This window comes from Phyllostomus hastatus, unplaced genomic scaffold, assembly GCF_019186645.2.
Source record: "Phyllostomus hastatus isolate PE091 unplaced genomic scaffold, TTU_PhHast_1.1 phas_contig_80, whole genome shotgun sequence".
In the NCBI taxonomy this organism is placed as follows: domain Eukaryota; kingdom Metazoa; phylum Chordata; class Mammalia; order Chiroptera; family Phyllostomidae; genus Phyllostomus; species Phyllostomus hastatus.
In genome coordinates this window covers 29,293,754-29,309,298 of record NW_025333960.1, presented here as the reverse complement: position 1 = coordinate 29,309,298, position 15,545 = coordinate 29,293,754, and the positions used below count along the sequence as shown (strand labels likewise).

General features: G+C 41.0%; 1 protein-coding gene and 1 pseudogene across 2 annotated transcripts in view; one reads left to right on the top strand and one right to left on the bottom strand.

The window, feature by feature from the left end:
• The window catches only part of MAPRE2 (microtubule associated protein RP/EB family member 2), a 142,392-nt gene that overhangs the window by 125,958 nt on the left and 889 nt on the right, over positions 1-15,545 (bottom strand). Inside the window, exon 1 of one of the 2 annotated variants that reach the window (XM_045849626.1) lies at positions 14,850-15,197. The exons of the other annotated variant lie outside the window; for it this stretch is intronic. Within the exon in view, the coding sequence (XP_045705582.1) occupies positions 14,850-14,873 (24 nt within the window). The 5' untranslated portion in view covers positions 14,874-15,197. Of the gene's footprint in view, positions 1-14,849; positions 15,198-15,545 lie in introns of those variants that run through there. 2 annotated transcript variants of the gene reach the window in all.
• Positions 12,719-13,055, top strand: LOC123825968 (annotated as a pseudogene).

The window sequence follows — 15,545 nt, the reverse complement described above, 5'->3', positions numbered from 1 at the left end:
CGTTAAATTTCAGCCCAGGCCCATTGATAGAGAGATGACCCGGCACTCACAACCTCACTGAGAAAAGTGAGCTCAGGAGGGTTTCTGAGTAAATGCTTTTTAAAAACGTGTCTGCTCTGCTAGAAATCACACTGCATTCATATTATGAGGAGCTTCTATGCCATTCTCCATGTGTTTAGTGGAATTTTATCATTGTTCTTTCTATTCTAATTTAACTGAGTCACTCCAATGGACAGTAAAAACTATTTTCCTCATGTTTTGAAAAATTTATGGGTTCTCCAAAGGAAAAATGTAGTTCCTGTGGTATTTTCTATTGTACAGAGTCTGGCAGAAATAAGGCCTGCCTGAGTGTGGTTGGTAGGTAATAATATGGGTATAATAATTTATAATTCTAATTTGAAAATTCACCTAAAATGTCATATGGTGTGCTTGAGTGTGATATTGTTATGTTGCAGAATTACATGCTTACAATTTTGTAATAAAAAAGGGGGCATTATTTGCACTGGACCCTGTATTTTATTTTAAGAAAGATGGATTAACAACCGCCTTTCTGAATACTCACATAACCTGCGGGGAAAGGGCAGGTGAAGATAAGACATCCCCTTCACTAACGAGGCCAGGGGCGCAGGTGGACTGAGGTGTGCTGGCATGCACTTCAAGTGGAGCTGGGAGGAGAACCAGGCCCCTGGACAATCAGTTTAAATTGGTATAATAACAACCAGAAGAATGGTGTTATGCCTAACTTGCAAAGATTTGAAGAGAAAATCATTATTTGAGTAAGGGGAATAATTAAAGACAAACTTTCTTTGTCTTAACTCATGCTAATTTTTCTTTTGAGTATTTTGGTAGATGTTGCTTTCTCTTTGACTATTATTCTTCTAACTCTGTATCTGGAATAATTTTAACTAGCTCCTTTAATATTTTAATCTCTAGAGCTCCTACTCATGATCATTAATAATATTTGCAGTTGTTCAGAGAGAAATTGGAAGGTGTAAAAGTCTCTCCACCAAAGCTCTACAAAATTAGCAGAGTAGTAAAAAAGCCCAAGCTTAGTAATTATTTAACATTTAAAACAAATTCCCCAAATGTCGGAAGAAAAAAAGATAAACCAAAAAATACACATGGTTTTCAGATTCCAAGAGCAACCCTTAAAACCTGACAAGGTGTTGTTAAAAATACACATGGTTTTCAGATTCCAAGAGCAACCCTTAAAACCTGTCAAGATGAAAAAATCTCTGCTGGGATGGGCCACAAGCCCCACAGGAAAATATGACTCAGTGGATTCAGGCTTGATGCTCCAGTGTGTAAAACGCAGCAGTTGTTTTACCCACCCCGCACAGCTCAGCCGTGTCAGATTGCTCAACGAGGTACACTCTGAAGGTGTCAACCGACATACCGAACCTACATACCCAACCGACATACCAAACCACACCTAAGGCCCCAGGTCTGGGCAAATCACCATGAATAGCATCACCACAAACTCTCGGGTAAGCAGTTCAGGACGGAAAGACAACCTAATACGTGCTTCCACAGGAGATAAACCTGACTAACCCAGAGTCATAATTCCACTGGAGCTGGTGTTCTTGGTGAGGAGTAAGCACAGTGGAAGACTGGAGAGGGGGGCACAGTCACACGTTCTTGCATATAATCATCCTCCCTGTGGCCTGTGTGGCTAATTGTGAGGACTGCTGCTGGTAAGCAGTACCAGGAGCCTCTTGCTCCTTTGGCACAAGACAAACAACCGCCCTGCAGGACAGAAGTGTCTTGTTTCTGGGCACATTTTGATTGCAAAGCCCTCATCCGTCTCCTGCTGCTTAAAAACAGCAGCCTCTGGCCGAGGCCCCTCCATCAGCTTGTCCTTCCATTCCGCTTCTCCATCCCCAGAATATTCCTGCCACAGTGAAAAGACCAAGTGGTTCATGAACTCACTGAAAGCTCCCGGGAGCTCAGCTCTTGTTTAGTTTTCACATGAGCTTAGAAACATCAGTACAGGAGTAAACATCAGTGCACTTTGTCTACAATTTTAAAACAAACATGGGCAGGTGGGGTGTGGATCCCTTTTGGTAGCTTGTTTTGAACACAGGGCTGGATGAAAGGCAGGATGGGGGTTGGGGAGCCCCATCCTGCAATTCTATAGATAAGAAATGTGATTTTTTAAAATGGAAAAATGGCCTATGGCATGATTCAATATAAAAAAGCATGGTAACATCAGTCAAAAGTTGTTTTGCAGCATTCTACCATTATCTCTGCCTGTCTCCCAAATGTTCACCAAAGCCTGCCTGCTGCTCAGCCTGCATATAAAGTGAGACATGCAATTCCTCCCAGGGGTGTTGATGTTCAACAGATACTAACATTTTAAGCAAAAGGGACACAGTTCCAGCATGGGCTTTCAGAAATTATTTTCAGAGAGAGAAGCATCCCCCATCCCACCGTGTTTGTGGGAGTGAAATCTACAAAAAAAGAAAACTGTAGACCAATGACCAAGAGAGCCCTACCTTAGGACCCCACTTCCCAGCACGGAAGTAAACTGTCATCTGTATCTCTTCACCTACAAAGCGGTGGTGTCAAAAAAATGACGAAACAATTCTAAAAAGTGAATAGGTCAATAGGGCGCTAGATTCAGGGATGTGGAAATGATGAACTCCACCCCACCTCCAATCAATTTATGTGCTGGGGAGGCCCATGTGTGGGGAATTAAAGGCAAACCATCACAAGCCTCCTAACCGATTCTAAATGGGTGGGCCAGTGGGAAGGTGGGGGGAGGCAATGATTAGGGAGGCAATGAAGGTTTTCCAGAACAATGTTCCTCGAATGTTAACCCATAACAATGGACACCTGTGGATCTTATTAAAGTACATATTCCAATGAGAATGTCTGGGGTGGAGCTGCAGCTTTTGTAAGATGTTCTGATGATGCTGATGTTATTGGTCCACGGAGACAGTTTGAGCAGCAAGGACCTAGAGGAATTAACACCTGAGATAAGAGAAAGGCTAAACTTAAATTTACCAGGTAAAGACATTCCAGGCAGCAGAATGTGCAAAAACACCAAAGGTATTGGACTGACCAAAAAGTCCATTTAGTTTTTTCCATAACATAAAAGACACATTTTTCATTTATACTAATAACTTTATTGATTTGGATATTTTGAGTATGTCGGCTATCTCCTGCCAGTGGCTTCTAGTGGCTAGAGGCCAGGGCTGCAGCTAAACATCTTCCAGTGCATAAGCCAGCCCCATAGCAAAGAAATATTTGGCCAAAATGTCAATAGTACCAAGAAACTTTGCAAACCACTTTTGATACATTTGGTCAGTCATAGCACCTTCTCCATATACTGCACAAATCTTTTTTTTTTGCATTTCAGTTGTGTTTTTACCTTTCTTGAAATACTAAAGCATAATATGCTAAAAACATTGCATATATTCTTCCATCTTCAATATTAAAATGGAAATTTTGATAAGTTGTTTTAAATACACACTGATATGACAGCTGCCACCACACCATCTAACAAAATGGTTTTGAATGAAGTAAAGACAACGAAGCACTACCAGAGCCACTGTATGGAAAACACTAAAGCTTTGTGGTCAACCCAATAGAAACATTATGTTGGATAAGGGAAACAACACTCAACATGCTAAGAAAAATTTTCATGTAAAAAATTATTAAATGTGAATACAGACAATGGAAGGTTTACACAAGATTGAAAATAGTTTTTGCAATCATTGTGTGAAGGTGGTAAGATTAGGAATGCATCCCGTCATGCCCCACCCTCATCTTTTTCAGACTCTGACTAATGAATTTATTTTGTACTTATTAAAACAACAACAAAAACAGCCCTGGCTGGCATAGCTCAGTGGATTGAGTGCAGGCTGGGAACCAAAGTGTCCCAGGTTCAATTCCCAGCCAGGGTACATGCCTGGGTTGCAGGCCATAACCCCCAGCAACCGCACATTGATGTTTCTTTCTCTCTCTATCTCCCTCCTTTCCCTCTCTAAAAATAAATAAATAAAATCTTTAAAAAAAGTTTAAAAAAAAACAACAAAAACATGAATATGTTTCTCCTCCATGTTCTGGTGGGGGGAGTTCTCTGCCCTGAGGTGTCTTTTACCAAAATGATCATGCAGCTTCTTCCAATGTGGGTCTGTGTGATTGGGAAAGATACAATGCTACTTAATAACTTCCTACAACAATTATGTGATGATGTAGTTATGACGGCTGCATGAAAACGTGCTGTCAAAGGAATAGTTGATGTGGTAATATTTTATTTCCAAGGTTTCACTGGAGTAATTTTATAAAAAGAGTTGAGTAATTAAACATATTTAGAAGCATGTAATCCATTAATAATTTTTCCTTGGGAAAAATGCAGGAGGAATCGTGTAGAATTCTGGCAGACAAAAACAAACAAATAAACAAACAAACCCTGTGTCTTCTGGCTTCACAGAGCAAATGAGTTCATCAACAGGTGTCCTGGAGCTAGTCTCTGTTCCAGCCACATTCCATTTCTAAGGAGCAGGAGGGAAAGCTGTGGTTGCCTTGGACTTACAGCACCAGCTAGATGTTGGTATGACACGTGCTCTCTGGTTCAGTTCCCAGCGCATACTGTTGAAATCCACATCACCTTTCTTCCAAATTAGGCACGTTGCAGGAAACCACATCATATAATATTTAGTCAACTGCTAGCCTGTCTAAAGCTGATCACTAAGCAAATCATTGTTGCACATAATAGTCATCGTGAAGACCCACACATGTTACCTAATTTGATTCTTACAAGAATCTGGTGAAACAATGCCAGACTCTATTGTCTCCATCTGACAGATGAGAAAACTCCATGGGAAAGATGTTGATGAAGGATGTTTAAGTAACACCTCCAAAGTCACCCAGCCAGTCAGCAGCAGCAGAACTAGTTTTAAATATCAGGCCTTCTGATGTTCTCACTCCAGTTCCAGAATTCTTTCTATGATATAGCACTGTAACTTCTAAAAACAACAACAACAAAAAAATAAAAAAACAAAAAACAAACACAGACAGGCTGGCATGAAGAAGTGAAGTTTTCCACAGTGGCTGCACCAGTCTGCATTCCCACTAACAGGGCACTAGGGTTTCCTTTTCTGGAATCCTCTCCAACACTTGTTTGTTGATTTGTTTATGATGGCCATTCTGACTGATGTGAAGTGGTATCTCGTTGTGGTTTTAATTTGTATCTCTCTGATGGCTGCTGATGCTGAGCATCTTTTCATATGTCTCTGGGACCTCTGTATGTCCTCCTTGGAGAAGTGTCTGTTCAAGTCTTTTGCCCATTTTTAACGTTTTTTTGTCTTCCTGGAGTGGAGTCGTGTGAGATCTTTATAGATTTTGGAGAACAAACCCTCGTCCAAGGTATCATTGGCAAATATGTTTTCCCATATAGTTGGTTCTCTTTTCATTGTAATGCTGTTTCCTTTAGCCTTGCAGAAGCTTTTTAATTTGATGAGGTCCCATTTGTTTATTCTTTCCTTTATATCGCTTGCTTTAGGGGACTTATCAGTGAAGATGCTGCTGCATGGAGAACAATATGGAATTTCCTCAGAAAACTAAAAATGGACCTGCCTTTTGACCCGGCAATTCCACTGCTGGGGTTATATCCTAAGAACCCTGAAACACCAATTCAAAAGAACCTATGCACCCCAATGTCCATAGTAGCACAATTTACAATAGCCAAGTGCTGGGAGCAACCTAGGTGCTCACCAGTAAATGGATGGATCACAAAACTATGGTACATTTACACAATGGAATTCTATGCAGCAGAGAAAGAAGGAGCTCCTACCCTTTGGAACAGCATGGATGGAACTGGAGAGCATTATGCTAAGTGAAATAAGCCAGGTGGTGAGGGACAAATACCATATGGTCTCAGCTTTAACAGGAACCTAATCAACAAAAGAAAAAAGCAAACAAAATATAACCAGAGGCATTGAAATTAAGAACAATCTGACAGAAACCAGAGGGGAGTGGGGAGGGGATAGTGGGGGAAAGGGTTTTCAGGAACAACTATAAAGAACAGACATATGGACAAAACCAAGGGGGAGGGAGGAAGCAAGAGAAAGAGGGGGTTTGGCTGGTGGGGGGTGGGAAATGCAGACAACTGTAATTGAACAACAATAAAATAATTTAAAATTTTTTTTAAAAAGTGAAGTTTCTTTTTTAACTCAGAAAGAATTTAAACCCATGAAACTTTTTTTAAACAATTTTTTAAAACTTAGAATTTCACAAGAATAGATTGGAATTTGCCACAGGCTCAAACACATGCCCTTTGTTCCATTTCAGAGGAACCTAGGGATACGAATATATGAATGTGTGTTGTTGGCACACGAATATTCTTGTGTAAGTTACAACATGAAATGAAGAAGCATGAAAGAGAATCGGTGATTTCAGGGCCAGGAAGTATGTGCCACCTGATCTGTAGGCTATTAATCAAGAGCAGCACAGACTCTTATTTATAATAGGCTGTTGAGTTAGTGCTTATGAGAGTCATTTTAAGCATTATGAATAAAGAGTCATTTATGAACCTTTTATTCATAATATTTTCTTATGAATAAAATAGAAACATAACAATTTCATACCTTGAAGATATTTGATCAAAAGATTTTTTTTTTGGTTAGGTGTTAAAGGAGAGTTTATTAAAGATTATTTGAACATGGTATTAAACAAAAAGACCAATTTCTGTGTAAGAAGCTGAATCTTCTAGTTCAGGGCTTCTCAAACTTTAATGTACAAATGAATCACCTTTGGGCCTTGTGAAGGTGAGGACTCTGATGGAGAAGTTCTGGGGTGCAGCATGGAATTCTGATTTTGAGGCCCTCAGAGGTGATGCTAATGCTGCATGTCCTGGGACCACCCTTGACTAGCAAGGCATCGCTGGGATCCCATGGGATTGAACTTCTGTGGCATTGCCCATCAACTGCACGCATTAGCAACATCCACGTAGTTGATGGGTTTCTCAAGTTCCTCCACTTAAGCTGTTTACCTATTGAGGCTTCTGTGGAAAAAAACCCATCTCCATGCTAAACCTGACACACTGAGGAGAGGCCTGCCTGGCGGGTCTTACAAACTCAGAGACCTAAAGTAAGGACATGGGCGGTCTGAAATGAAAAATTCCTAACTAAAAGCAGTTGGAGGTGGGCAGTCACGTCCTGGGGAGGTATTTTTCCTTAACAAAGGTCAATCTTCGCCTTAACTGAGCCTGTCTGTTGTCTTTGTGCATCTAAGATAACAAACCTGATAATACTCCTTCAGAATATCAAAGTAATTTCTTTTTTCCAGACCCCTCAAAGCACTATCACCATACCAGAGCGAGAGACCACAAATCCCCTCATTGTCATTATCATGTTAATTGTTAACTCTTAGCTATCCTATCCATACCCGCCTATGTAAAAGAACTATATCAAATCTTTTTCCTTCTTATCCAGTTCCAGAGATTTTCCCGCTTAGCTTTCTTCTGCCTCCCTAATCTATCATCAATGAATTTTGTGTAAACCCCCTTATGTCTTTCCCTTTGATTTTGACATATAGAGTAAGTGGTAAAACTTCCATTTTCCCAATTATTTTCTCAATCCCTTGAGATTTTACTTCCTGGTAATTGTCAGCTTGGGTCAAATAAGCTCCTAAAAATCTCACAGGTTTGGATGTTTCTTAGGTTGACATATCTAATATATTAAGAAATTTTGAAGGGATAGAAAATACCTGAAAACATCCTAGGAAATTGATAATTTTCTAGTTCTGGTTTTATTTTTTATTTACCCTCTTAATTAAGCAACTTGTGCGAGAACTACAATAAATTGATTTTTTTTTTTAGTGGGTAAAGGCAGCTCAGACTTTTTAATTTATCACTCCAGAAATGTAGTCTCAAATAAAATATTTTACAGAGGAGGAAAGATGGTCTCTTTGAGATTTATTATGGAATAAGAGTAGGTTTACAAAATTTAGTAAAAAAAGAGAGAGAAAATGAAAACTCCAAATTAACAACAACCCAAAATAATGCAATGCCCCATTAAATTTGAGAAAAGGTTAAATTTTTTTTAGTAAGTCCCATATATTAAATGGGACTTACTTATACTTTAAAAAATTATTGTTTATCGGAAATTCAGATTTAAAGGTTAAATCAGATTAAATTCAGATTTAAAAGTTTAATTCTTTAGTATGAATCTATCCCATGCAATACATGGGATAGATTTATACTTAAAAAAAATCACTGATTTTTGAAATTAAGATTGAGCTGATGTCTATTTTATCTGGCAACCCTGGACCCCAAATCCTAACCGACCTTGACGTGCTGGAAGAGCAGCTGCTGGGGTGGAGAATGAGCGGACCCACTGAAAGTGTTGTTCAACCACTCCAGTTGCATAGAGAATCACTTTCTGGATTTGCCAATACCACACAGAACACTTGGTTATTACCACTCTGATTTGTGGAAACTCCTTTTAGGAGATTTGAGCCCAGAAGACCACACTTTAAAAAAAATTCATGTTAGAGGCCTAGTCAGAAGTAAAACTAACAAGAGTCTTATATCAAGAGCTTCCTTTCCTCAGAAAGATTAGGTGGACAAAGCAGGAAGATTTTCCTGTATGTCCCTCTCTTTTCCACTTTGTAGGGCTGAAGAAGCTTAGTAGGGAAATAGAGACTGTGGCCTCTGGTTTAGACTCATTATAGGTTGTTATTGGTCTGGCGGGTGTGGCTCCGTGGGTTGTGTGCCGTCCTGCGAACCGAAGGGTCACTGGATTGATTGGTCAGGGCACATGCCTGGATTGCTGGCCAGGTCCCTGGCTGGGAGCATGTGAGAGGCAACCATACATGTTTCTCTCCCTCTCTTTCTCCGTCCCTTCCTCTCTCTCTAAAAGTAAATAAATAAAATCTTTAAAAAATGTTTTTTGGCAAGTTGATTGGATTTAAGGTTATGCTTGAAAGAAGGAGGGAGAGTGTAAGGTGGTTGCAGGCACTCTCTTACCTCTTTCTTACCAGTTTGTTGAAAGCGGCCTTGACCGGCCTTTAAAGAGGGTAGAATCTAGTGCTCTGACTTCACTTGTATGTATACATCCAATAAAAAGTTTCATATACTTCAGCAAAACTAACAGGGATTGTCTCATTTTTGCAGCTGCCTTTTCTTACTTCTTTTCCCTTCTCCCACCAACTTCAAATACCAATAGTCATTTCTGCCATGGTGTTTATAAATTAATACTAAGTTAGAACCAAGATTTGTCCCTGCTGAAGCAACTGACAATTATGAATTCCCTACTCTGGTGAAAATGTAGTAAGTCCAGTTAGTTCCTAATTTAGGAACTACTGTGGAGAGAACTACAAGTGATATTTGCATGTACTGCATGCTGTATTAAAATATATTTAGTAAGATTGTGAAATCTAAGTTATGATAAGGGAGGCAAGTTACTTTAACTGTTCCTTATCCGGTCAGTACAGGAGTTAGACCGTCTGTCTCCAGCTGTGCCCCCCTCCCCTTTCAGGAGCACAACTGGGTCCAGTGACCTTGGGAGTTGGTTGTTCACATGTCCATACTACCAACAGTCCTAGCACGGGGTTAAACACACTTTTTTTCCTTTGTCTTCAGAAATGATTTAGCTGATCTCTAGTACCTCAAACTTTGTTACATGAGGTATAGTGTATTGTTTGATGTAATGAAAAAGTAACTCCTCTTTTTATTTTTTATTTATTGATCTTCAAATTGCAGGTGTACTGATTCTGGAAAATATGAAGAGGATACCAGTTTTATATATAACCCTTAATGCTGCTCTATTAATCTAAGTGAAACCCATTTGCAAATGGTCTGTGGCATTAACAAGTCGTGAAAAAGAGGAAGTTCTCTTAACTGAAGGAAATTGTATGAAAGGCAACCTTCACCAAAAAAAAATGAAGACAAGTTCCTACCGAAGTGGTTATTGTTCTTTCAAATATTCTTTTTAGAATCTTGATAGCAATCTGTCCAGCTCTGGGCAGAAAGCAAATAATCTGAAGACTAGAATCTGGTCTATTTTTAAATTTGAAAATTTCAAACTAAATTGTCCATGGTATAATGTCAGCCTTTAGTGATGTGACTATATGTACATCTACTTGTTATTTAATGATCACTGCCTTTATAAGTAGCAAGCAATTTACCTTAAGCATATACCTTAGAAGAGCAGTGATATTTCCAAAGGTACAGTATGAAGTGGCAGTCAGGGGACATTTTCTAAATCTGAATAAATCCCTACATTATGTCTCCCTTCACTAAAACAAACAAGCATAGAAACACCCTCACACATTGTAAAGGAAGTTGCTACTGCTAGAGAATTAAGGCAAGCGTCACCCTGGGCTTTGTCGGCAACAGTGGGTTACCCCATTTTCTGAAGCTGTGGAAACAGTGCCAGCACTCAGTGTTAAGTCAGTATTGCCCTGTTGGGCCTTGCTCAGGGGCAGGAGTTTTATGATGAACTGTATCACTAAAATCCACTTACGTATTATTTATAAAGATACTGCTTTTGCAGAGTAAATATACACAAAAGAGGGGTATGAAACTGAACTGTCTTTAGTGATTAGTTTGAAAACAATTTTCTCTCCTTCTCTACAGTGGAAAACACTGGAAGCAGACTAAGGCTTTAAGTGAGCAAATGCACATTCAGAACTGAAGTATATTAAAATGGAATAAATCAAGGGTCTGCAAATCTGGTCTGTACATATTCAGTCAATAGTCTAAGCTCTGTGGCCTGGACGATCTTTGGTCAACAGTCCACCCAGCTGAGGGAGCGCAAAGGCAGCCCTGGACAAGATATAAGCAAGTATCGCTGTGTTTGCTCGACTTTATTTTGTACACTGAAGTGTGGATTTCATGTAATTTTTAAGGGTCTCAAATAGTTTTTTTCTCTTGACATGTTTCCTACTATTAAAAATATATAAACACCAACCCTAGTTAGTGGGCCGTACAGGAACAGACCGGAGGTCACAGTTTGCTGACTGCTGAAACAGTAAGAGCTGCGGGTTTCAAGTCGATCTGAGCTGAATGCCACTGGACAAAGTTTGTCAATTTTGGAGCGTGTAGATCATTAGGTTATGTTGGTTGGAAGCAAATTTCCCAATGATTCTATTCTATAAAGCTCTGTTGTAACAAACCCCAATTTTGCTTACTTTTCTGGAAATTTCTGGATGCAAATTGGGAGCAAAAGTTTTGTGCAATGAACAGATTTGCAATACTATAGCCAGATTTCTCTGACTGAGGAGAGTAAATTCACTTTAAATGGGTAGGATGGAGTATGTAAGAGACTTGGATTTAATCTTTGTACTCTCCCATAGGTGGATACTGCAGGGAGCCTCCCCTGGGTGGGACTTGCTGTGAAGGAGACATGGAAACATTAAGTCAGAGGACCATTTAGAACAGATGCCAGCCAGGGCACTTAAGCTTTTGTTGGCTGGCAGAACTAACCTTTAAGGGCCTTAAAGAGAGCTCTGCTACTTATAACGTGGGCAAAAATTTTAAAACTTACTTTGATTATCTCGAAGAAGCTACCCATTGCTCAAAATGTTTGGGGTTGGCCTAGTCCAAAGGTTATTTAAGAATAAATCAGGGAGAGCATGACATAATGTGAATAGTTTCTCCTATTTGAAGGAGGGAGGAGATAATTAGAAATGAACTTGTCTCACCAAAGCCTCTGGGCAAGATTACATCAAAATCTATTCAAGAAACAAACAGTATGATGTAATTGACACTGGAAAAGGAATCAGTACCCCAGGTTTATCACCTTGGCATTGCCACTTGGGAAGATCATTTAATTTTTGGACTTTCTTGTGTTATTTGGCATGTGGGAATACTATTTACTCAATTATGCTTAGGCCCTGATATATTAATAAGACTGAAGGGTTGTATAAATTTAAGGTGATGAGGCTACCTTAAATAAGACAGTTCTCATTGGTTCTTGAAGACCTCAGAGCTTCTGAAGTTGAGAGTGACGCCCTTTCTTCCCACCTTACCCCTGTGTCCTACTTGTACACATTCCAGAGTTGGGTATACACCATCCTCTGAGGAAGAGTGTCTGGTCTACCTGGGTTAGGTCCCATTTTTCTCGTCTATATTTCAGCCTTTCAGTATCTTACATCTCTGAAAAAAAGTGGTTGGAATTTCAGAAGTGCACATCCAGTCCTTTTTCTAAGCTGCACAGAAGTGAAAATGAGTACATTTACATCATTTTGGCCTTGAGAAATTCTTCTTAACTTTTATTTTTGGTGGTATATGTAAAAAAGAAAATACATCCAACTTCCCACTTTTAAATATGCTGGCTATTTAAATGCACTGGTGCTATCTTAATGAAGGCAGCAGGCAGATGACAATAAAAGCTGTTTAATTATTAACTCAGTATTTGTCCTACTCTGAAATAATTCTCCTAGCTAGTGAATTCCTTTAGGCAACCACATAGTTGGATAGGTGTTTTTTCCACAATAACGGGTATAGAGTGAACTTTTGTGATGTAAGTATTATAACAATTGTTGGTTGTGCTCAAATGCTGTTTTTTTTGTGTATAAAAATGTAAGTGAATGAGTGAGCTGCCATTTTATAGCCCTTAAAAACTGTAATAGGCTTTCCCCAGCTGCTGCAAAGGTGCCTCGTCCTTGTGGGGGCAGGTGGTAAGGCCGTGTTGGGGTGAGGCCTTCACTTCATCCAGCGGTTAGCACCCCTCCCGGCGGCAGCACTTGCCCAGCATTCCCCGACACCATGGCCTCAGTCTGCATCTACTCAGTCCTTATTCTGCATGAGGATGAAGGTGACTGATGAAGGTGCCAGAGGATAAGATCGATGCCCTTGTGGAAGCAGCTGGTGTAAATGTGGAGCCTTTCCAGCCAGGCTTGTTTGCAAATGCTCTGGCCAATGTCAACATCTGAAGCCTCGTCTGCAATGTAGGGGCTGGTAGACCTGGCCACACAGCTACTGCTACACCAGCAGGAGGTCCTGCCCCTCCACCACTGCTGCCCCAGCTGAGGAGAAGAAAGTGGAAGCCAAGAAAGAAGAATTTAAGGAATCTGATGATGACATAGGCTTTGGTCTTTTTTGACTAAACCTCCTTTGTAACACACTCAATAAAAAACTGAACTCTGCAGGGGGGGGGGGGATGGGGGGAGCGGAATTATAACAGAACTTTGGCTCCTATATATTTAGAATGTCCGTCTTGGAAAATAAAACTGAATGAACTTAGGATGCTTTGCTCACAAGTGTTCGCCCCATCTTCTGATAACACTCAGAACAAACAAGCAGCATGGATAACATAAAAGGCTCTGCGCTACCGGGCTGCAGACATAAAGGCCCCAAAGAGGCAACAGAACACCAAGCAAGGTAAATAAGTGCAAGGAGAGGTTCAAAGTTCAATAGCTAACAGTCCTGAAAGTTTGCCAGGCACTGGTGTCCCTCCTTCGGAAACAGTGGGGAAGAAAGCCTTTAGGCAATGCTAGAGAGAGTCACGGTGATATAAAAAATAATGAGGAAAGGAGATGTGTAAAAAACTAAAAGTAATAGTAAGAAAGATGAGAAAAAATAAGCATTTAATAAACTTTGTTTACATCCTTAAACAGGTCATTTTATTTAGGCTGACCCTGTGGGGATATGTTTTTTTAGAGCAGGAAATCTTCGGTTAATAGCCAAAATAAAATTTCATGTAAAATAACCATTTCTATTTAAATAGACCCTTTAATCCACCCTTGAATGTGTAATCAAACAGTATTTGGCGTTTTGTATTCAAAATGCATGGATTGCAAATTCATCCTACTTCACACAATTGAAATTAACTATTTTCCAACAATTTTTAAAATATGCCTCAACACCCAAGACATTACAAGATGCCTAGTCATTTGACTTTCTATTTCCCCTTCCAACAGGAGAAGCAGGTAGAATGGGAGCTGGAAAAGGGAGAGGCTCCTGCAAGCCAACAGATCCCGATCACACATTTAAATGTGTTTTCAAAGGAGTGGCATTTGTGCGTGTCAATAAGCTACCCCATGTAATTACTTCCTATTCCCGGGCTCCGCCTTGGAGTGCGGCCGACTGCTGACTCACCAGACTACTCCTAGTTAGTTTCTGCTGGGTTTCCCCACTGCCTGCTACACGTGAGGCGGCGCAGGAATGAAAGTTTCTACCCGTCTCCTTAACAACCATGCAGCAACCAGGCACTGACAGTGAACTTCGATCTTTCTACTAAAACCAGATCCAAGGCAGAGAGGGTGAGAAACGATGTCGCAGGTGGCCACTGCTAGCAAAGCTGACAGATGACAGTCCCCACCCTAGGGCATTCTTCAGCAGCACCCAGTTTCAGCGTCTTTACCCCCACCCAACCAAGTAGTTAAACTGGCATCTTGTCTTGCAACGCCTGTAAAAGCTGGCCACTGAATTCTTCCTTTGCATCAGTGACTCTCAAACTCTGCTGCACAATGGTGTCCCCCAGATATTAAAATAAAGTACTGACGGCTGGCTCTCATTTGCAAACTGTCTGATTTAACTGGATTTGGAGGACAGATGGACATCAGAATTTGTCAAAACTCCCAGGTGATTCTATTGGCAGCAAAGTTTGGGAACCTTTGCTTTGGAGAAGCCGTGTTCTTTCCACGGAAGAGAAACCTACCGGTTTAGCATACGTAATGACCACTTGGTGGGCTCCCAAATCTTCCCTCTTGGAGACCTACTGACACATAGCCCCCGACATCCTCATTATTCGACAGAATGGAAGGTTAGGAAAGCAATGGGGGCGTTTCCAGCGGGACACTGGCTAGACAACGACCAGTGCCCATTTGCTTGCTAAAAATACAGTTAGATTTAGCGTCCAAGAGAAGCAATGCAAAGGTGCCATTCTTCTGATTACCTTTTGATCTCTGTTCTGTTTCATCCCACAACGTCTTGTTCGGCCAAGTTGTAAACCTTGGGTCCTCTCAAGTTAGGAGCAGGTGCTGCGTCTGAACCTCAATCAAGACGGGACTGCACGCTTCACTTCGGCTGGGACGGAACCACCGCCTCGCAGCGCGGCCCCAGGGCAGATACTATGCTAATCAAGAAAGTTCTATCGTCTCCCCGTGGGCGGGCAGGCGGGTGCAGGTTTGAACGCTTAACCCTTGATTTTACGTGACTGCACTGTAGTACGTTTTAGTGACCTCCTCCGGCCTGGCGGGTCTGGACCACGTCCCAAAAAGGGGAGGGGGAGAAGAGAACGCGAGCCAGCGATGGAGAAAACACGCAGGGAGGAGGCAGTAGTGTCGGCTGGTGCCGAGATGGAGAGATGGCTAATGTTAGGAATATTAATTACTCCAAGCGCTAGTGACCCTGCAAGGACTAGCAGAAGGGGACTGGGGGTTAAGACAAAGGCTCCTCCTGCTCAAATGGCTTCAGCGCCCCTTCCTCCGAGGTTACAGCTTTGCCCTCTACGATGGCAGGCCCTTGGCATGGGACTGGCAGAGTGACTCAGGGGTGACCAAATCTACCGGCTCTTTCAGGGTTTGAAAGTCTGCATTTCTGGGCGCTCCAGGTTCAGAGGGGACGGTCTTTCTATGCCCAACCCCTCCTC